Genomic DNA, 23,779 nt, shown 5'->3' on the forward strand with positions numbered 1-23,779 from the left:
GCTCTAAGCAACTTCCGGTGACGTAATGCATAGTGTTTCCTTGTTCGAGAGGTGAAAGGAAAAACAAGATTTGATACCCCTATAATCAAACTCATCAACAATGGTTGTGCGCTAACTAATCTTGGAAGTTTGAGGAACGGATTGGTTGTCACACAAGACGGAAACGACCTAAAGTAAGGTCTTTTCAGAACACTTTTTTGTTTGAAAATCGTAACCCCTAACGGCGCATGTCTGAATCGCCATATTGGGTCGGAGAGGAATTTACTGCAAGGTGCTTCATTATAGAAAACATTCTTGTATACAGTTCGTTGCATCGATGTAATGCATATAGTCATTATATCAAATTTATTGTCACATTCTGTATGTTTTGGCATAGTTTGTCGTACTAATCAATGGTGATCATAACCTACGGAGAATTATTTGGGGTCAGCTAACCCAAGAGTTGACATAGCAGCTTACACTCCCCTCGGCTTGTCTATGATCGTCCTACTTTGAAATCAACACACCCTTGTTCGAGAAATACGGCTACCCGTGCGCACCTCATCATATCATTACGAGTACTGTACTTACGTTTGCATGTCACTGTGTTCGTTTGACATTTCATTAAGTTAATGTTGTCATAAAAAAGTTTCCATGTACTCCCCGTTTGTCATGTTTACCTTGTTGAAATGTCAAAGTTGTCACATTATACTGCAGACATTCATAGTATTGTGTTGCAGACTTTCTTAAATCACTTTTCACTTCATACATTGGCTTGGATGACATTTTGTAGGGTCAAAATGTATTTCTGTCACTTTCGTACTCTCCATGTGTCAACAATGTTTAGAATCTTCTTTTATGAAACATGTCTCCATACAGATTCACAGATCCAGGTTCTGAACATACTTTATGCTCACAATTATTTGGATTGAAATGCATGAACCAGAAGGGCTCACACTGTGCAGCATGTAATTGCAAGAACCCATGTCATAAACATAATAAATAATTTGATATCTATTTCATTCCCAAATTATCAAGGGATATTTCTGAAATTTGTTGGCGATTTAGCATGTTTAGGTTACCTAATGGTTTTGACAGTAGCTCATTCGTGTGAAAACAAGGATGTGATTCCTCGAATAGAATAATTGTGTGTACCTAATTTTTCTTGATCCCAATGCTGGTGCGGAGTACAGTTGAAAACAGCATAGCACTCAGTTCGTCCGCTGACTGTTGATTATTTGGATGTTCAGAAAGTTAACCTACAATTGTACTGTATGCGTCAATTACAATTCCAATATTTTTTTCCACTGTATTTGACAACAATAAAGGACAGCAAAAGAAAATTCTTCACGGTAAGTAACATAACAGAAAAATTAAAGATAAAGTCATGGACCCTGTATATTTTTTTTAACTTGGTCAGGGAGGGATGTCACATGATCCATATAAATTAATTGCAAGTTCAAGTTCACAAAAGTCATTGTTCCATTCCCTATCAATCTAATGTAAAAAAACACTCAACTAGTCACACAATCAATTATTCGAGGTTACTATATGATATAAATAAATATTTCACGAATGACATGAGAAATTCTGAAATGACGACAAATGTTACAGTTAGTTGTGAGAAAACATCTGTTTGTACTGCCATGATTCTGTTCGGCAGCAATATATAGAAACATGATCAGTGGCAGTGAACGGGCTGGACACATCAGTGAATAGCTAATTAAGTATCATAATTAATTGTTTCATTAATTTATCAAACGGCAGAGTAATTTTGTAAATACTGCTAAAATATGACGATAACCATTCGGCAGTCAGTAGCATTATGAACATGTTTGACAATGAAGATACTCAGATTACTCATTTTTGGTGCTGTTATTGATGAATTAAATAATCAGAAATCAGGGTGGGTGGACCTAATTGTAATTTTACAATTTAGATAATGAAACATTTTTGCCATGTTTACATTGTGTGTGATCTTTCTGGTTTAAGAATAACAGAATACCTAAGAATAGTAAACTGTCAATAATCATGACCCTTGTTTGATGTTGATGTTATCGATTCCCCGTGGTTTTCCAAGAGTCTATAGCCTATGAAAGATTTTATTGTCATGAAAGAAGATCCTCCGTTGTGACTACAATGAATTGATGATTGAATAATTTTGCCTTTGGCTTTGTTGACATGACCGTCAGTTGTGATTATTTGGTAATTTTTTAACCAGCATCATGTTACCATCATTGTAGACAGAAGAGTCAATCTAAGTAAACTTAAGCTCTGTATTATTCGTTACACTGCTATACTGAGTCTAACAAACCCTAGTAGAAGGTTGCGTCAGCTAACATTTGAGCGACCCATCACCGTCCAATTAAACGCGAGACGGCCAAACGGATTTAACCAAACGGCTACTATTTTAGGGTTTGGAGGGACTTACAAAACGGTTTTGGGATTTTCTCTTCCCCGGTCGCTGACGCTGATCTCTCAACAAACGAAAATCGGCATAAAACACACATATTTGACCTGCAGTATGTACGGTTAGGGGTTTCTGATGACATGGTTACTATTACATAGTATTAGCCTACATTTCCACAAGATGACATCCTGGAATATTGACAAAAAACTTATTTTCAGCGACTGTTTACTTAATGTTGTGAATAATGGCATCCCCCATGTGTATCATTTGGAAGCGCTTGTGCAGAATTTAGCATTCGGAATTGTTCGAGTAAAAACATTTTCAGGGTAAAAGTTCAAACGGTATGTGCTAAGGTTAACTTTCGAGATTTGGTTAGCTGTGTTCTGATTTGTCAGTTCAAAAGGTTAGCTGATGCAACCTTCAACTAGGGGGAATACTGCATTTTACTGGGCGCACTTTTTCAAATTAATTAGCGCTGGGGCTCGAACCGCTTCGCCGGATTACTGACTTCATTCATTGGCGACGTAATATTGGCGGACGCTCTACCTCGGGACCACGAGCACCATCACAGTTAATGAGTGCTCGTTTATGGTTTGTTCATTTGCACAGAAGTGGCACGGAAGTGCATCGAAATGAAAACAATCCACTGCGCCGCAGCGCAATGGTTTGTTTATATTTCTCGTGCTTCCGCCCGAATGTGCCACGCCCTTCCCATTCATTTTTTTTTGGGGCGCCTTTATTTCTTGGACTGTACTGACGAGAACCGGATGGATCGAAATGTGTTTCAATTGGATATAATAGGATTATATTGCCCTAAGGTAAAGTCAAAATAAGAATCGGAAAGGGTCCCTAACCCTAACCCTAAGGATCGGAAAGGGTGCCGTACCCTAACCCTAAATCCTAACCCTAAGGATTGGAAAGATGCAAGTGAAGGGAGACAGTCAATTACCGCAATAGAGACAGTGCGGTAGTGCTATAGTGCGATAATTGTCCCGCAGCGAGGGCTGCGCCCGATAAAGTGCATTCTAACCCAACTAGGTTTTGTTAGATTCAGTATAGCAGTGTCTGTCTGAAAGCAGTATAAAATTCTTATTTTTGTTTGATAAAGACATGAAGTAAATCAAGATTTTGTTCTGTATATCAAATAACAAGCTGGATGAGATGAAGAAGTTTCGTTTTATATTTTTTGTGGATAGATGAGTAATTTACAAGAAGTTAGTAAAACACAACTTAGTAAAAACTTACCTGTGTGGGGACAGTTGTAAATGTGTTTTTCACTCATGGATTTTGGTTTGTGCTTATGTTTTTTACCTCTTTCTAATGTACTTTCCTTACAACTGACTGTGAGTTCTGCATAGGGCACTGAACTCTTTTCAAAGAACCCTCAGAACAACTGGATATTGGTTAATACTTGGCATAAAAGCTGCAGTAAAATAACTTCCATGACCTTTTGCATATGTAGCTGTGTACACCCTGGGCTGTTCGGGTTGGTGGGGTAGTCCAGTGGTTAAAGGATTTGCTCGTCTCGCTGTTCTATTCCCTACATTGGTACATTGTGTGAAGCCCATTTCTGGTGTCCCCAACCATGATATTTGTGGAATATTGCTAAAAGCGGCGTTAAACCCAACTCTCATCCTTCAATGCCCGAGGTATGGTACAGGGTTATTGAATCGAATCGCTATCAGTATCACAACAGCATGGGGGCTTAGTTTTCCTTAGTTTGATTTGATAAGAGGTGCATCACAGTGGTAAGATTGCTATGCAAACATTTTGGTAATCTGGGCAGAATGGGTCTCCATTATGCTAGGGCTGGGACGATACGATCCATATCGCAATATTTGACCTGCGATACGATACGCATCACGATACATACACCTTGAAAGAATGACACGGCATCAAGATTTAAAATGATTAATTTCAAGGTATTTGTGTTTAACAATAACACTTTTGTAATAAACAAACAAGTAACTCCACCATACTTGGGTATTTTTCTCTAAATACATACTGTAACATGTTTAAGATAATACTGTTTTGAAAAAAAGTTCTGTATCATTTTGTATCGATACACCAGTCGACGATACAATAGTTGTATAAACGTAATGTATCGCGATGCATTGGTGAATCATCTCAGCCCTACATTATGCACAATTGTGTCAACTGACTAGGATGTGGATTGGTTGGCCACAATGGCAGCCTGGAAGTTTAGATGTCATCACGCCCTAGGTTGTTGAATTGTTGCTTGTGTTAGTCTAGCCTTGATAATATATAGGCTACTGACTGGTGGTCAGTATATAGCTGATTGCAAAGTAAATCACATATTAACACTTATGGATAAATTAAAAACTGAAGCTTGAGGTATCAGATTATAAGCAGATAATAACAATAGGATTGTGTTATTCCATATGTCTCCTTGTTGTAGTTGATTTGCTTGGGAGGTCAGCAGCTGTATCACATTGTGGCATGGTCTAACTATTTATATATTGTTAGTGTTACAAGATGGTACTTCATGTTATCATGCCTGGCACCACATCCATGATGTATATTTGTTACACTGGTAATTCATGGTGTCTTCTTCTTTGGCATGTTTAGAAGTTGATGAATCAGATAAGGACAAGATTTGTGGATGAACAACTACTTTATTTGAATGATGTGACGTTTCGATACCGATTCTTGTATCGTTGTCATTAATGTCAAGTAATGTCAGTATGATGTATATTTGTGAAACTGGTAACCCATGGTATGTCAGTGAGCTAGCACTGCCCACCGAGACTAGTACTAGCACCTACGTGCAAACATGCTTCACAGTATGACAGTGCAGTAATCTTCAACATGATCTTAAACCTCATTTCACGTCACCTGATAATGTGGCTAGTGTTCTGTAGTTAGATTCGACAGTAAATCTTATGTCACGTTGTTATCTTACGCCTTCCTAACACTCGTACAGGGAAGTAGATACAGTCCGCTTGTCATGCTATCAGTGTTTTACTGGGCGTACTTGAGTTTTGTTCCTTCACTTGTCTAGGGGGTCACTTCCGGTTGGGTAGCCTAATGGTTAAAGCGTTGGCTCGTCACGCCGAAGGCCCCGGGTTCGAATCCCCACATGGGTACAATGTGTGAAGCCCATTTCTGGTGTCCCCTGCCGTGATGTTGCTGGAATATTGCTAAAAGTGGCGTAAAACCAAATTCAGTCAGTCCATTGGAAACATTCAACGTCATGCAGGGTGAGAAATATATTGTCATTATCTTGCAAAAGATCTTCTACAGACTTAATCATTAGTCTTTACTGATATCAGACAAACAGTCTTATATTAAGTTAGGAATGAGTGAGTTTTAGCAATATTCAAGCAATATCACGGCACTGGGCACCAGAAATTACCAAATTTACCTGAAGGGAATTGAACCTTCGGTGTGGCGGGTGAATGCTTAAACCACTAGGCAACCCAGCCGCCCCTCTAAGTTAGGACTCTCAACAGGGTAAATTTTTGTTTTTTTGTGTGGTTTAAAGACGTACTCAGCAATATGGGTTCCCAGCTGTATGGTAGCAGTCTGGACCCAACAATCCAGTGATCAACAGCATGAGCATTGGTCTACACAATTAGGATACAATGACATGTGTCAACCAAGTCAGCGAACCTGGCCACTCGATCCTGTTAGTCCCATGACAATTATGCATCATTTTTTTATACTGCCAATTCCTCTCCCATCTTAATCCTAGTTTAATCTTAACTTAACCAGTTTATGTACACTTATCTGTTAGTGGGAACTCTGGGAACTGGTATTGATAGCTTTGACTCTAATTGTCGGTAGTACTGGAGCGATTGATTGAATAATCGGTCAATCAATCGAGCTGACTTGTGTCAGCTATTATCGATGGGCTCGGGAAACTAATCAATATTCATAGACAATGAAACATGAAATTAAATTAAGAATGTTTCTAATTTTATGTTTGCTAAACAAGACATAAACAACAGATGCAGGTTCATGACTCGTAAAACTGCAAGGTAAACAACTTACTCGTTTGCTTGTCCTAACAGGAAGTATCGTTGATCATCTTGATTGTGGTATTTAGTGTTGTCTGTTTCGTTTGCACTTTGTTATGATCGTGTCCCGCCATTGCCTACATGAGTTTTGTGGTGGGTTTTTTATTACAATTGATTATAGATCAATTAATCAGCCCCGATTATTGATATGCATATTGTGAGAGCTAACCAGTGCCAGTCATCGTGGGCTCTTCTTATTCCACACTGAGTTCACACTCATTGATTTAACTGTATTACTGTTTTGTACAAAACCTCAATATCATGAAACCCATTTTATGAACAGTTCATTGTATGAAACTAAACTGTAACTTTCAAATACAGCCATGTTCAAAGTTAAGTAGTTTTGAGATGTGTAATATTTCATAATGACGACTTAAATCTTCAACTTTGAACATGGACATTGTGACAGAGCCCCTTGACCTTTTAATTTCAAGCACTGTAACGTCCTAATTGATCCTGTTTTGTGTTTTTTACACTTGTTTTTGTATCAGAACATTGTACATATTTAATCATTATAAATGTCCTCTGTCATATTTACTCACATAGCAGGGAAGTGTTGATCAAATAGTCGACTACAAAAACTACCATTTATGTCTGGTACTAAATAAACATTGAGTTTTCAATTTCAATGGACTCTTTTGACATTCAATTTGCTTGTATGTGAAAAGCCTTCACTGACGCTCAATTGAAGTGATTCACCACCCACTTTTTTACCAAAGTGAATTCAAGAAAACATTTCAGGTTGTCTATTTGGTATTGAAAGTTCAGTACAATACTAACGCAATAGATTGTGGGGATTTTATTAGCTTGATTACATTCACTGCAGATTGTAGAATCACGTGCATCTGAGTTTACGTTGACAAACGTTTAAGTGTGATTGAATTATGATCTTCATTATTCTGATCAGGTACATTGCCATGGACCCTAGTCCGAAGCCAGGTCTAGTAAACTTTCAGTTTAGTAAGAGTGCAAACAAAAGTCATACTCCGAGATCTACTGAAAATAATGTCAAGTGACATGTTTGGGCTAGTACAGTGTAAATGAGAAGTTGCCAAGTAATAGTAGTCCGAGCTACAGATAACCTTTTTGGTCATTGAGTTATGTACTCGCTTTTGTTCATCTAACTAGGATATCCTAATTTTCCTTTGAATAACCAAACAAATTGTATCCACCTCACTCAATTTTGCCATTAATTGTAAAAATATAATAAAGTTTAAATTTTTGTTTAGGTAAGGAAGACAGCAAGTTGCCAAGTTCACATGCGGAAATAGAACCTCTCAGTATACCTCAGTTATTTTATTTATCCACCGGTACACAAGCTAAGATTTGACATTTTTGTGTGTACGCATGTAAGATCAAATTATTGAGTATTTACAAAATTTCGAGCGTACTTGTGCACAATAGATTTATTAGGAATTGAGTTTTCACATAAATATTTGCGTAATTTATGCTGATACACAGTTTATCTGTACCTCTGAGTAGTTGAAAGTACAGTGAGATATTGTTTGATCTTTATCAAAGAACGGTATTTTCTGTTCACAATGTACTTTGCTTGCTTTGTGTGGTAGTCATGCTGAAAAGACAGAAACTGCAATATTTGGTGTGTTTTGGACAGTATTTTGTTAAAAATCCGTGAGATTGGGCAAAGATGTTGTTCAGGACAAGACAGTAGGAAGAACAACTGTCAAGTCATCAGTAAACTGGATAAACTTAAAGATATTCAAGAGTATTTTTGGAAACAAATCAAATTTTAAGAATATTTTATACAGCAGGGCCTAGATTTTTGACATTAACATTAACTTACGACTATCTTCGAAAGAGAGCTTCGAAAATCTAGGCCCAGGGATTTATCTAGCATTTGAGACTTTGAACAACGGGGGAAGTTATATGGATATACAACTTCTTTATTATCATGATTATAATGTGAGCGACCTAACTGTTAGCAGCTACATCAAAACAACATGTACATTATAATAAAGAAGTTGTATAGCTATAGAACTTTCCTATGGTACGTCCCGTCAACTTCTAAATGCCACTCAAAGAAGTTATTTGAAACTTTGGCTGGCACATTGGGTTAAAATATTGTGATATTGTCCAAAAATTGGATTTTTTAAATGTTCCTAAGTTCTATGTTTTATATTCTGGCTTGGTGTATTGGCCTCTGAGTAGGTCCCGATAGCTCTCCAAACAGACCTTGAATCTCACATTACAGTTTTAAAGAAGTGTTAGATTTCAGTACGCTTTAATAATCTATAATTTGCTGAATGTGTGAGCCCAGAAAGGACTGCAAGTTTGCTGCTTTGTTATCGGTGCTGTGTAATATATAACAGTTACTCTTATGATGTGTTCGCCATGAATAGTTTCAAAATTGCTGATTTTCATTAAGCAATACTTATTTATGTGTGTTCTCATCATGCAGCAAAATATGATCTTGTAATGAGAGTGATAAATAATCCTAAATTTGAAACAGTTGAGAGTACAGAAATATTTATTTGGGTTATATTGATGTACAATTGGAGCCTTTCTGATAAAATAAAGTAAAAATTTACATAAATCTGTATAAAGGAACTTATTGCCTTACATTGAGCCTTGGATTTAAACCTGGAAGTCTGTGCACGTTTGTAATAAGTTTGAATGTGGTGTTTCAGACGGAGGTGCAACTTATCAAGTGTGATCTATGCCGCTAACGTGCCCTGGCGGCGAGCCACTTCCCCGCTACAACAGTCGAGAGAGGTAGAGGGCGGCCGCCGCCGCGGAGCGCCGGTGCTGCACCTGCCACCGCCATGCCCTCCAAACCGGGCAGCCTCAAAGACCCTGATGTAGCCGGACTGTTTTCCACGGAGGATCCGGAGAAGATATTCACGGATCTCCGTGAGATTGGACATGGGAGCTTTGGGGCTGTCTACTTTGTAAGTTGTATCTTCTGTTGTCTATGTCTGCATAGTTGTATCCCTTGGGTGGCAGGATCTGCTAATTGTGGGTTGAGTATAGAGCCTTGGAGTATCAGGTGTCTGTATTGACATATTTTAAATAAGTGTTCATTGTGACACCAAAGCCAATATATAATCACTGTTTCTCTTAGTCCAGACACAGATGCAGAGGCAGAATTTAGGTCAACAGTGCCACATTTTGGTATTTGCTGTATATTGAAATTATGTTATTTTTCTAAATGCAACTAATTGTATTATTAATCCTTATAGATAAATGTTAATATGATTACGTATTAGGATAATGCTTTCCATCTCTAAAAACAAACCCAGCAAAATGTTGAAGAACCAGTGCAGTTTTTGGTTAATGTATTCATGATTGCTCTTTGCTTGATGATGATGATGATGATGGTGATGATTTTGTTGTGTCTAACAGGCCAGACATGTCCACACCAATGAGATTGTTGCCATCAAGAAGATGTCCTACAATGGTAAAACATCAGCTGAAGTGAGTAGCCATGTTTTACCCTTGCTGTTAGCTTTCCCTCACACAATTGTTTTAGGCAAATATGTCCTCCACATCCAGTCCAGTTTCACACAGAAAATCATATAAACAATTTGCAAAAATACCTTCAAATGGCTTCAATAAATATTTCTTTATTTTGTGGAATTAATTCATCTGGAAATACTTTTGGCTTGAGCATGAGATTACAGTTTTTAGAAATTCAGTACTGATTGTATATGTCTATTTCCAGAAATGGCAAGACATCTTGAAAGAAGTCCGGTTCATCAAGCAGCTGAAACATAGGCACACCATTGACTACCGGGGGCTGTTACTTGAAGGAGCATACAGCATGGGTGTGTATTAGTGTTGGGTATTGCTTGAAATCTCACAATTGATGATTGGGTCATTACCAACTAGCAGTCATCGAAAAAAATTGGTTAGTGTCATTTTTCAGATTTTCCTGTTCAGGTTGTTAATGCAGATAAGTATAAAGAAAACAACATGAGGCTTTCTGTTGTTATTTGTTTTATTTAGAAACTGCGCAAATTTCACATCCAATGTAAAATGATGCAACTTGCTCCTTTAAAGGGATGACTAATATATCTTGAACATAAACTTCCCAGAGCCTTCAAGAATTATTCAGTCATGACTTTTCAGTAAGTGAACTGATTTTTGTAAGAATTAAACATGTTTTCAGGCCCTGACAACTTCCAACACGTTCCATTATCAAGTGTTTCAAACACTAAAACAGTAGGTCCAAAATCGTTTGTGTTCGATTAGGAGAAAATGTGATCGATTGCTTGGTCGTTTGGTCACTGCAACCAATCTTCGATTATTTCAATTAATTGGAACACCACTAGTGTGTATTAGGGTCGCAACATATGTAGTATGAGGCAAATATCATACATATCATGATTATTGGGCAACGAATATGTGTATGGAATAACAAATGCCTTGACAAGTCAGCAGTTGATGTATTCAATACATTCACTGAAATAATGATCAAATGTGTATTTGACATGTTTTGACATGATGACTGCATTAACTTTATCATGTCACTGACCAGTGAACACATTACTGTCAAACTGAATATATAAGAGCGGTAGCTATTATCCTACCTTTCTTGGAAACGTTGTGATAAATTACACCAAAACTTAAGTAAAACACTCCATTTATAAAAATTCACAAATATTTGATTGAAGAGATCTTGAATATGGAACAGAATTCATGAAGGGAATATGCGAGTGAAACGTAACAGCTCGTGTGTATATAACAGGCTTCTTCCTTTCCCCATGCTTGTGACTGCCTCCGCGGTGTAGTGGTTAGAGCGTCACCTCCCTATGCTTGTCGTATGAGGCGACTAATGGGACCACTTGGCAGGCTCGCTGACTTGTTGACACATGTCATCGTATACCAATGGTGCAGACCGATGCTCATGCTATTGATCACTATATTGTCGGGCCCAGACTTGAATGTTTACAGACAGCCGCCATATAGCTGGAATATTGTTGAGTGAGGCATTAAACAACTACCCTACCCAACGCAACCCAATCTTCTCCCCAATGTGAGATACTGGCAACCTTCACAAAGTAACTCAGCACATTACATCCACTGGGGTTTCTTCAGACACACAGATATTAACAACATTAAACCACTTTAGTCTTCCCTGCTACTGTCAACTGGCACGGCCAACTTAAGTCAAGTTCTTCATGATTAGCGTTCAGTGGAAAGTCAGAATATTGTTGTGTATCAACTGTTTGTCCTGTGAATATTAATAAGATATGCTGATGGTAGCATAGCTGACAGTATGCATATCATTCAATTGTTTCCTCAGGCAAATTTCAAACCTCAAGTTTCTGGACATTTGACTACATCCCTTTGGTGTGAGTTGCGACAAGCAGGAAAATGGCCAGCTTTGTTGGCAATACTCTATTCATATGTATTACATTGATTGATGTAGTTATGAATACTGAGGGGCGGTTGGGTACCCTAGTGGTTAAAGCGTTGGCTCGTCACGCCGAAGACCCGGGTTCGAATCCCCACATGGGTACAATGAGTGAAGCCCATTTCTGGTGTCCCCCGCCGTGATATAGCTGGAATATTGCTAAAAGTGGCGTAAAACAAACGCTTCTGGGACAAATGTCACGATCTAGGCAAATCCGCAGCAAACTGATCTGCAGAATATTTAATATTTGGGTCCTGCTTTCTTCTTACAAAATACCAAGACTGTGATGTAACTGAAATGCTGGTCAAATTATAGAAACATTCCTAAGGGGAGCTTAATCAGTGAAACCAAGTGTATTTTGTTCTGTAATATTGCTTATTCACCACCCACTCTCTCCCTCTGCGGGGGCGGTGGGGTAGCCTAGTGGTTAAAGCGATCGCTCGTCACACTGAAGACCCAGGTTTTGATTCCCCACATGGGTACAATGGGTGAAGCCCATTTCTGTTGTCCCCCGCCATGATATTGCTGGAATATTGCTAAAAGCAGCGTAAAACCAAACTCAGTCAGTCAGTCAGTCAGTATGAATACTGAAAGTTGGTTAAATACTATCGCAGTACTGTTGCAGTAGTTGAGATCTAGGTGACAACTGCTGTGATAGTGTGGTTAACTGTTACACTACATAACACCACTGTAACGTCACTATAACACCACTGAAATATGTCTCTGTATTCTCTCCTAGCATTGAGGCCCTGACAGTTAGGTTCCCGGTTGTTTTACATGGGTAGAAACAATGTTCTGGATGGCACAAAGTGTCAGATCTTGCTGGTAAACTTCACAATGCTATTTGCAATTTTCTAATAATCGTCATTGTTTTCATTGCAGCTTGTTATGGAATACTGCCTTGGATCCGCATCAGACATTATAGAAGGTATGTTACAAGTGTCAAGATGCTTGTCTTGCACTCCTGGCTGGATCTAGATACAATGTGTAATCATGATACAATGTGTAGTCATAATACAATGTGTAATCTTGATACAATTGTGTAGTCATGATACAATGTGTGGTCATAATACATTGTGTAGTCATGATACATTGTGTAATCATGATACAATGTGTAGTCATAATACATTGTGTAATCATGATACATTGGGTAATCATGATACAATGTGTAGTCACAATACAATGTGTAATCATGATACAATGTGTAGTCATAATACAGTGTGTAATCATGATACAATGTGTAGTCATAATACATTGTGTAATCATGATACAATGTGTAGTCATAATACAATGTGTAGTCATAACACAATGTGTAATCATAACACAATGTGTAGTCATAATACATTGTGTAATCATGATACAATGTGTAGTCATGATACAATGTGTAGTCATAATACAATGTGTAGTCATAATACAATGTGTAGTCATGATACAATGTGTAGTCATAATACAGTGTGTAATCATGATGCAATGTGTAGTCATAATACATTGTGTAATCACGATACAATGTGTAGTCATGATACAATGTGTAGTCATAATACAATGTGTAATCATGATACAATGTGTAGTCATAATACATTGTGTAATCATGATACAATGTGTAGTCATGATACAATGTGTAGTCATGATACAATGTGTAATCATAATACAGTGTGTAATCATGATACAATGTGTAGTCATAATACATTGTGTAGTCATAATACAGTGTGTAATCATGATACAATATGTAGTCATAATACAATGTGTAATCATGATACAATGTGTAATCATAATACATTGTGTAATCACGATACAATGTGTAGTCATGATACAATGTGTAGTCATGATACAATGTGTAGTCATAATACAGTGTGTAATCATGATACAATATGTAGTCATAATACAATGTGTAATCATGATACAATGTGTAGTCATGATACAATGTGTAGTCATAATACAGTGTGTAATCATGATACAATGTGTAGTCATAATACAACGTGTAATCATAATACAATGTGTAGTCATAATACAATGTGTAGTCATGATACAATGTGTAGTCATAATACAGTGTGTAATCATGATATAATATGTAGTCATAATACAATGTGTAATCATAATACAATGTGTAGTCATAATACAATGTGTAGTCATAATACAGTGTGTAATCATGATACAATATGTAGTCATAATACAATGTGTAATCATAATACAATGTGTAGTCATGATACAATGTGTAGTCATAATACAGTGTGTAATCATGATACAATGTGTAATCATAATACAACGTGTAATCATGATACAATGTGTAGTCATAATACAATGTGTAGTCATAATACAATGTGTAGTCATAATACAGTGTGTAATCATGATACAATGTGTAGTCATAATACAACGTGTAATCATTATACAATGTGTAGTCATAATACAATGTGTAGTCATGATACAATGTGTAGTCATAATACAGTGTGTAATCATGATACAATATGTAGTCATAATACGTGTAATCATAATACAATGTGTAGTCATAATACAATGTGTAGTCATGATACAATGTGTAATCATAATACAGTGTGTAATCATGATACAATGTGTAGTCATAATACATTGTGTAGTCATAATACAGTGTGTAATCATGATACAATATGTAGTCATAATACAATGTGTAATCATGATACAATGTGTAATCATAATACATTGTGTAATCACGATACAATGTGTAGTCATGATACAATGTGTAGTCATAATACAGTGTGTAATCATGATACAATATGTAGTCATAATACAATGTGTAATCATGATACAATGTGTAATCATAATACATTGTGTAATCACGATACAATGTGTAGTCATGATACAATGTGTAGTCATAATACAATGTGTAATCATGATACAATGTGTAGTCATGATACAATGTGTAGTCATAATACATTGTGTAATCATAACACAATGTGTAGTCATAATACAGTGTGTAATCATGATACAATGTGTAGTCATGATACAATGTGTAGTCATAATACATTGTGTAATCATAATACATTGTGTAATCATGATACAATGTGTAGTCATGATACAATGTGTAGTCATAATACAGTGTGTAATCATGATACAATGTGTAGTCATAATACAAAGTGTAATCATGATACGATGTATAGTCATAATACATTGTGTAATCACGATACAATGTGTAGTCATGATACAATGTGTAGTCATAATACAATGTGTAATCATGATACAATGTGTAATCATGATACAATGTGTAATCATGATACAATGTGTAATCATGATACAATGTGTAATCATGATACAATGTGTAGTCATAATACAATGTGTAATCATAATACATTGTGTAATCATGATACAATGTGTAGTCATGATACAATGTGTAGTCATAATACAGTGTGTAATCATGATACAATGTGTAGTCATAATACAACGTGTAATCATGATACGATGTATAGTCATAATACATTGTGTAATCACGATACAATGTGTAGTCATGATACAACGTGTAGTCATAATACAATGTGTAGTCATAACACAATGTGTAATCATGATACAATGTGTAATCATGATACAATGTGTAATCATGATACAATGTGTAATCATGATACAATGTGTAGTCATGATACAATGTGTAGTCATAGTACAATGTGTAGTCATAACAATGTATAATCATGATACAATGTGTAATCATGATACAATGTGTAGTCATAATACATTGTGTAATCATGATACAATGTGTAGTCATAATACATTGGGTAATCATGATACAATGTGTCGTCATAATACAATGTGTAATCATGATACAATGTGTAGTCATGATACAATGTGTAGTCATAATACAATGTGTAGTCATAACACAATGTGTAATCATGATACAATGTGTAATCACGATACATTGTGTAGTCATAACACAATGTGTAGTCATAACACAATGTATAATCATGATACAATGTGTAATCATGATATGATGTGTAATCATGATACAATGTGTAGTCATGATACATTGTGTAATCATGATACAATGTGTAATCATGATACAATGTGTAATCATGATACGATGTGTAATCATGATACAATGTGTAATCATGATACAATGTGTAATCATGATACATTGTGTAATCATGATGCAATGTGTAATCATGATACGTGTAATCATAACACAATGTGTAATCATGATACAATGTGTAATCATGATACAATGTGTAGTCATAATACATTGTATAATCATGATACAATGTGTAATCATGATACAATGTGTAGTCATAATGCATTGTGTAATCATGATACAATGTGTAATCATACAATGTGTAATCATGATACAATGTGTAGTCATAATACACTGTGTAATCATGATACAATGTGTGTAATCATGATACATTGTGTAATCACGATACAATGTGTATTCATAATACAATTTGTAATCATGATACAATGTGTAGTCATAATACAATTTGTAATCATGAATACATAGTGTAATGGCAAAAGTGTCAGTCGATAGGAAACTATGGAAGTAGTAATTCACAATGGCCTCTTATTGCTTTCTAGTTTTAAAGATGCCATTGAAGGAGCTGGAAATAGCGGCAATTTGTCACGACGCCCTGCAGGGTCTCACCTACCTCCACAGCCAGGACAAGATTCACCGAGATGTCAAGGCAGGCAACATTCTACTCACTGAAAATGGCACCGTCAAACTGGGTGAGTCTTGTGGGAAGTTTTCAATCCAGAACCAGATTATTTGTGGGATGAGTTCTGATTGATGGCAGTTAATTCTTATTTATTGTCACACAAGACATTCAGTTATTCAGTGTGGTAACTTATGACAATTTGACTGTTTCAGCTGACTTTGGTTCCGCATCTCTATGTTGTCCTGCCAACTCATTTGTGGGGACTCCATATTGGATGGCTCCTGAAGTGATCCTTGCCATGGATGAAGGACAGTACAATGGGAAGGCAGATATATGGTCATTAGGAATAACTTGTATAGAACTGGGTGAGTGTAGGAGATGTGGTCATTAGGAATAACTTGTATAGAACTGGGTGAGTGTTGGGAGATATGGTCATTAGGAATAACTTGTATAGAACTGGGTGAGTGTGAGAGATATGGTCATTAGGAATAACTTGTATAGAACTGGGTGAGTGTGAGAGATATGGTCATTAGGAATAACTTGTGTAGAACTGGGTGAGTGTTGGAGATATGGTCATTAGGAATAACTTGTATAGAACTGGGTGAGTGTTGGAGATGTGGTCATTAGGAATAACTTGTATAGAACTGGGTGAGTGTTAGAGATGTGGTCATTAGGAATAACTTGTATAGAACTGGGTGAGTGTTGGAGATATGGTCATTAGGAATAGCTTGTATAGAACTGGGTGAGTGTGAGAGATATGTTCATTAGGAATAACTTGTATAGAACTGGGTGAGTGTGAGAGATGTGGTATTTTAGAATAAGTTGTATAGAGGTGGGTGAGTGTAAGAGATGTCTTTTAGAATAACTTGTATAGAATTGGGTCAGACTGTTCATCAATAACTTGTAGGGTACTGGGTGAGTGTTAGAGATGTCTTTAGGAATAACTTGTTTAGAAGTGGGTGAGTGTAAGAGATGTCTTTTAGAATAACTTGTATAGTGAGTGAGTGAGTCGAGATGTCTTTTAGAATAACTTGTATAGAACTGGGCAAGGTTATGAGAGATATGGAGACAGTTTATTGAGCTGAGAGGTTTATAAAAAGAATTCCACCTAGGTACCAGTTTCTCATAGAAATACAGTCATTTGAAACGAACCCTGTACTGTAGCATCAAGTGTCTATGTTTGTGTTTCAGCTGAGAGGAAGCCACCTCTGTTCAATATGAATGCTATGAGTGCTCTCTACCACATAGCTCAAAACGACTCCCCATCTCTATCAGCTGGAGAGTGGTCGGATGACTTCAGAAACTTTGTCGACGCATGTCTAGCAAAAGACCCAGAAAACAGACCATCAGCAGCAGAATTATTACAAGTGAGTGGACGCAGACACTGCTGCACTGTCCTTCCAGAGGTTGATGTGTTGTGGTTATAACATTTCATTCCCCAGTTTATTAGTCGTTCCTTAAACTGCTGGTTTTGTGTTCAAATCCCAGTGACCACCTCCGTGGTGTAGTGGTTAGAGTGTCCGCCCGGAGAGCGGAAGGTCGCGGGTTCGATCCCCGACCACGTCATACCAAAAGACGTTAAAATATGGTTTCTAGTTGGTCCCTGCCTGGCGCTCGGCATTAATGGGTACAACAAGGACTGGTCAGCTTAGAGTCAGTATAATGTGTCTGAGTGGGGTAGTCATGCTTCACTGCGGCATGGTATCTCAGTGGTCTAGCACTATAAAACCAGCTTAAGTCTGGGCTAGTACAAGCAGCCGCACATACACACATATGCACGTCGTCATATGAGCAAAATATTCTCAAGCGCGACGTTAAACCCAATTTCACCTTACCTCACCTCAAATCCCAGTTTCTACCTTACTTTTTAACCTGCTTTGTTAGAACCATGGCTATGTTTATTCAACAACCTTACTCAATCTTCATAATGACCAATAATATGGGCTGCTGCTTCATACCCTCAGGATTTTCGAGGACTCTGTGAAGATCTGGGTTAGAATTGATCTTCAGCAAGCCATGCTTGTTGTAAGAGACGACAAACAGGATTGGATGGTCATGCTCGCTGAATTGATTTACACATTTCATTGTATCAGTTTTGTAGGTAGATGCTCATGATGTTGATCACTGGATTGTCTGGTCCAGACTCGATTATTTACAGAGCACCCGCCGCCATATGGCGGTAATATATTGCTGAGTGCAATGTTAAATAAACAAACAGTGTCAAACAACTCAAGCCTTTCATCATCAGTAAGAATATGTTGCCAGCAGCCAAGTTCAGCTTCTGTTACGAAAATAGATATTATGTAATGCAGAGTTTTGGATTCATTTTGAAATATTTCACAAAACTGCAGGAAATGGTAGTACTAGTTCTAGGTTGTAGTCCTGATAATCGGCCTGATTTTTGCAGAACCAGTTTTTAACACGTATTCGACCACCCGATGTGATCCTGGAGCTGATTCAGAGAACGAAGAATAAAGTGCGAGAGTTAGACATGTCTCAGTACCGTCGCATGAAGAAACTGATCATAGACAATGACGAGGGCAGCACAGAGCGGTCACCTGCCCCATCCTCCACTGATGGGGGAGAGGAAGATTCTCAGGTAAGATTCCACAACTCGTTCTTTACCCAAATCCTACTTTCGTCAACTTCAATTTGATTTTAGAATATGAATTAAACACCAGTTATGTAGAGTATTTTGAATGTTCTAATGCACAAAGTTTCCAATCTTATCATACAAGTGAAATTAATTGCAAATGGACACTAACTGTGGAGTTGCAATTGTTTGATAGTTTTCTGTATTGGAACAAGATGGAAGGGCCCGAAGTGTACTCCATTTTCAAAAGTAGATCGTAGTAAATGTATTTTACAATGTTTCATTTTTTGGCCATAAAATTTTGCACCGGCAGCCTTTGAACCTTAAGTGTAAGCATCATGTTCTGACGGACATCTAGCTGATATGTTGATGATTTGGGGGCGGTGGGGTAGCCTAATGGTTAAAGCGTTGGCTCGTCACGCCGAAGACCCGGGTTCGAATCCCCACATGGGTACAATGTGTGAAGCCCATTTCTGCTGTCCCCCGCCGTGATGTCGCTGGAATATTGCTAAAAGCAGCGTAAAACCAAACTCAGTCAGTCAGTGTTGATGATTGGTGTAAAAACAACATGCAGTCGGTTATGTTTTGACATGTCACAGGATGACGACAACTTGGATGGCAGTCGGTCTGACAGCCTGCAGAGTCACAACAGCAACTGCGCCAGTAGCCACAGCAGCATCGCCAGTATAGGAGCCAACATCAGCGATCTGAACGCCATCCACTCCTTCTCTACCCGCGATCGGAGTGTAAGTCTCACCATAAAATATCAGATTAACAACAGCTTCGTTTCTTGAATGACCTTTTGAAACAGAGCTATATGCGTTAGAAAATATTTAAATTTTTCTTCCAGATCTGGAGATATTTTCATTACAATGGGTTTTTTCAGCGTCACAGATTCCAAGGATTGTTGTGACATTTTGTTTATGAATTGGGAACGGAAAGGAAACTATGAGAAATTGTTCTATTTGCCTGCTATAACACAACATATTGTTGATGTTGAAGAAACATTTATGAGTTTATTTAAGTAATTATTAAGTGAATATTATTTTTCAGGATTCTTCATGAGCATAGGATTGTGTTGACTTTTTGTGGAAGGTGTTACATTGTCAGTTGTCTGTTGGGTTCTTGTCTTTGTCAGATGACAGGATAATGTATCTGTACATGGTTCATCACTGTCAACTTTTCCATCTTTCCTTCTTATTGTAATGGGAGACGGGTCGGTGGGGTAGCCTCGTGGTTAAAACGTTCGCTCGTCACGCCAAAGGCACGGGTTCGAATCCCCACATGGGTACATTGTGTGAAGCTCATTTCTGGTGTCCCCTGCCGTGATGTTGCTGGCATATTACTAAAAGCAGCATAAAACCCAACTCACTCACTCACTAATAGGAGATGTTCTTGGCCAGTTTGATTGCAGGCAGGCTTGTTTCAGTTTTAAAGTCTTCACTGAAGCTGTTTTCATCAGCTGTTCATACATTTAGTCTTCTACACTGGAATGATTTCAACATATCTTCTATGTTATGATATGATGTATGATTTCCTTAGTCAATCTACCCGTGAAGATCCCCCGGGTTCGAATGAGCCTTCAGTAACCCATGCTTGTCGTAAGAGGCGACTCACAGGTTCGGGTGGTCAGACTCGCTGACTTGGTTGACACATTCATCAGACACCAGTTGCGCAGATCGATGCTCATGCTGTTGATCACTGGATTGTCTGGTCCAGACTCGATTATTTACAGACCGCAAAACTAAACTCACTCACTCACTCACTCACCTTAGTCAATCTAAGATGTGGTTGTAAATAATCAAGATAATTTGCATTAACTTATTTTGTTTGTTCAGGGTATCAATTTTCCTTAACCTTTCAAGTTTAAAGAATAATTGACATTAGATTGGGGAGAAAGATAGGCGCTTTTCCTTTTTTCATTTAGCTATATTCACTACAGTCACTTGAGGCCTTAGGACAGATAATCATTTAATTTCATGAAAATTTTCAAAACATGACGATATAAGTTTCACAGGATGGAATAGAAGCCCTTCAGTTATTTTTACTTGAAACAGCTTGTGTCAGTTATCCTAGACAGTAGTCAGGAAGCTCCAACTTAAATTTGAGTCCCATGACATTCACCTTGAACCCATTCTTCTTGGTTCTTTACCTTGAGGGGCAGTGGGGTAGCCTAATGGTTAAAGCGTTGGCTCGTCACGTCGAAGACCCGGGTTCGAATCCCCACATGGGTACAATGTGTGAAGCCCATTTCTGGTGTCCCCCGCCGTGATGTTGCTGGAATATTGCTAAAAGCGGTGTAAAACCAAACTCAGTCAGTCAGTCTTTACCTTGATGTCATTGAAAACTTTCTTACTCTGATTCAGCTTGATTTTCATTTATCATAGTGTGTGCCTGATTTAAGGTACTTCATTCTATTGTGCTAAGTGGTATTAATTATGTCTGGATTGTGGTTGCCTTATTCCTGTGGGCTCCACAGACACAGACAGAAATGGAAATGAAAATTTTTAAACTTAAGTCATAGCTGTCCCTAGTGGGACATGCACAGTTGGTAATAAGGGTTCCACCGTACAGATGTAACCAGAATTAATTGTGCTGCTTGTATCTTCAGCCTCCCCCCACCGTACAAGTTGAGACACAGGTAACTATAGCATGGCCATCACTCTGCATGCTGCCCTTATCGTACCAGTCTCACCCTGTGGGCGTTCCCCCGCCATGTGGCTCCAACATATGTACCCGATATACAGTATGTCGCATACTCCTATTGTCCCTCAAGTTATGTGTATGTACACGTGGAAAGGTTTACCCAAGCGAATTGTTTGGGTGTTCTCATAGGTATCTGTTAGGCTTCAGGTCGTCAACAGATGTCGACAAGATCAATAAGTATTCTAATTCTTTGATACCTATAATTAATGTTCCTCACAGTTCATGTTTTAGAAAGCATTTAAAAACAATCTAACGTCTGGACCAAATATATTTTGGATCAGAGATGCTTAGTTTCAGAGCTGCATCAATCCTTAAGAGCACTAGCCTTGTTTCACATACTTTTGTGAACATTTCAAAATGTATAAAACACTAGACGAGCTGAAAGCTTGTTTAGATTGGTGTGATCAGGAATGTTGTGCACTCCAAAGAGATATCCATATTAATCATCATGGAATATTATATTGTTACGACTTGATGGCTCGATGGCATGGATTGTTGCGTAAGATCCATCACTGGATTGCTTGGTCCAGGCCTATTTTCAGTCCTGAGTTAGCAGAGGTTAATTTTAAGCTTAAAATATAAGAACAACCCACTGTAGTACAGCTGAGTTATGGTCTTGCACAGACAGACATGAGAATTTTCCGTGGATCTGCGGATTTCTGGGATTTTTGTTCATTTTGAACGTTTTTGAGATCAATGTAAATCTGCAGTAAATGACCCCCACAAGACCCCTGGCTAAATTTTCAGTGTCTTTTTTTTTGTGCTTTGCCATTCTCATGTCTGACACTACAGCATGAATCAGAATGGTAAAAATAATTGATGAAAAGTCTTGTCATTTGGACAACTAGCCATGAAATGTTCATAAACGTGTGACCAACCTAATATTTAATGTGGCGTTGGCAACATTTCAGTCCCAAGTGTTCACAAATGGACGTGATTAAAGTGGGGTTGTGTATTCGAAGTGAAGCTGTACCTTTTACATGTTTATACATAACTATGCAAGCGCTGATCTGTCATGTGACGTGCCACGTGACCTGTCATGTGGCTAGTATAAAGGTTTTGAAAACTCATACAGGATATAACATACACCCAAGTAAAAATTGTTACTTTACAAATATTGACATTCAAAAAGTCATGCTGCATGAACTTGATTCGAAATGAATGAGCTGCTTAACTACATTATTTGACAATATTCGGCAGAGCATTTGAATTAAGCCTTTTTTTGTTTTCTCTGCAATCATCTGCATGTTGTCAAAGTCCAGTGTAGTTATGTTTGATGCTTAAGTGTTAAACTTGCAATACCATAATCATCTGGAGCATTTTGCCAAAAGCATTCTTTGGTGTGTGTACTGTTATGAAAACAGGAACCATCTAAACATCCAAGCGTCCAAACCTAATTTACTCTGTTTAGAATAGTGTTTGTCCTTAAACATTGCTAAACATGATGGACAGGAGAAGTCCTATTCTTGCAAGGTTTGCATCTGCCAATAGACGAGATGTTGCTGCCTCGGTTAAACATTCATTCACTCCCTTGCCAGTAATATCTGGAAATAATATGAATGAATGATAAACCATGGTTTTGAAAGATATGCTATGTGGGTCAGATTGCCTTTGTTAATTTGACTAATTATAGATATCCCAAGGTACCACTTATTAAAGTTAACAGTGTTGATTTCCTTGTCAAACTGCCTGTTAAGTATGTTTTCCTGTTTGTATTGATAAAATGTTTACCATAGTTGTCCTGTGTCTGAAAGTTATTTTAAGAATTTAATTATTACATTTTATATGTGTGATATCGACATACATGAGATATAATGTCCCATTTTACATTTGGAAACTTTCTGTCTTTTTGGCCTTTGAATGGAAAACAGTTACTAAGTAAATTAACCTAGTGCATTAGGCAAAATATACAATAACACATTATAATGGATTACAATCATTCTGATTTGAAATAAAACTATATGTATCAAATTTAGATTTCTTTCACTGTTCAACAACTGTATAATCAGGGATCTATCTAGAACTTTCACTATATATTTGACTCTAAGTAAATAATGTATTGGAATA

At 37.5% G+C, this 23,779-nt stretch overlaps 1 protein-coding gene and 1 long non-coding RNA gene across 2 annotated transcripts in view; one reads left to right on the plus strand and one right to left on the minus strand.

Moving 5' to 3' along the window:
• The first annotated feature begins 219 nt into the window (after window positions 1-219).
• LOC124282222 (serine/threonine-protein kinase TAO3-like) overlaps window positions 220-23,779 on the plus strand; it is a 35,466-nt gene continuing 11,906 nt past the window's right edge. Inside the window, 12 exon segments of the mRNA XM_046718180.1 lie at window positions 220-271; window positions 9,078-9,338; window positions 9,793-9,864; window positions 10,112-10,183; window positions 10,185-10,214; window positions 12,689-12,734; window positions 16,334-16,483; window positions 16,626-16,778; window positions 17,605-17,780; window positions 18,821-19,012; window positions 19,606-19,752; window positions 21,618-21,647. Of these exon segments, the coding sequence (XP_046574136.1) occupies window positions 9,213-9,338; window positions 9,793-9,864; window positions 10,112-10,183; window positions 10,185-10,214; window positions 12,689-12,734; window positions 16,334-16,483; window positions 16,626-16,778; window positions 17,605-17,780; window positions 18,821-19,012; window positions 19,606-19,752; window positions 21,618-21,647 (1,194 nt within the window). The 5' untranslated portion in view covers window positions 220-271; window positions 9,078-9,212.
• Window positions 1,526-12,463, minus strand: LOC124282223. The gene is made up of 3 exons (XR_006900099.1): window positions 12,454-12,463; window positions 5,313-5,318; window positions 1,526-1,631 (listed from the first exon to the last, which is right to left on the minus strand). It is a non-coding gene; the product is annotated as an uncharacterized LOC124282223 (long non-coding RNA).

Source organism: Haliotis rubra, unplaced genomic scaffold, assembly GCF_003918875.1.
Source record: "Haliotis rubra isolate DU_JTF1 unplaced genomic scaffold, ASM391887v1 Scf296, whole genome shotgun sequence".
Taxonomy (NCBI): Eukaryota; Metazoa; Mollusca; class Gastropoda; order Lepetellida; family Haliotidae; genus Haliotis; species Haliotis rubra.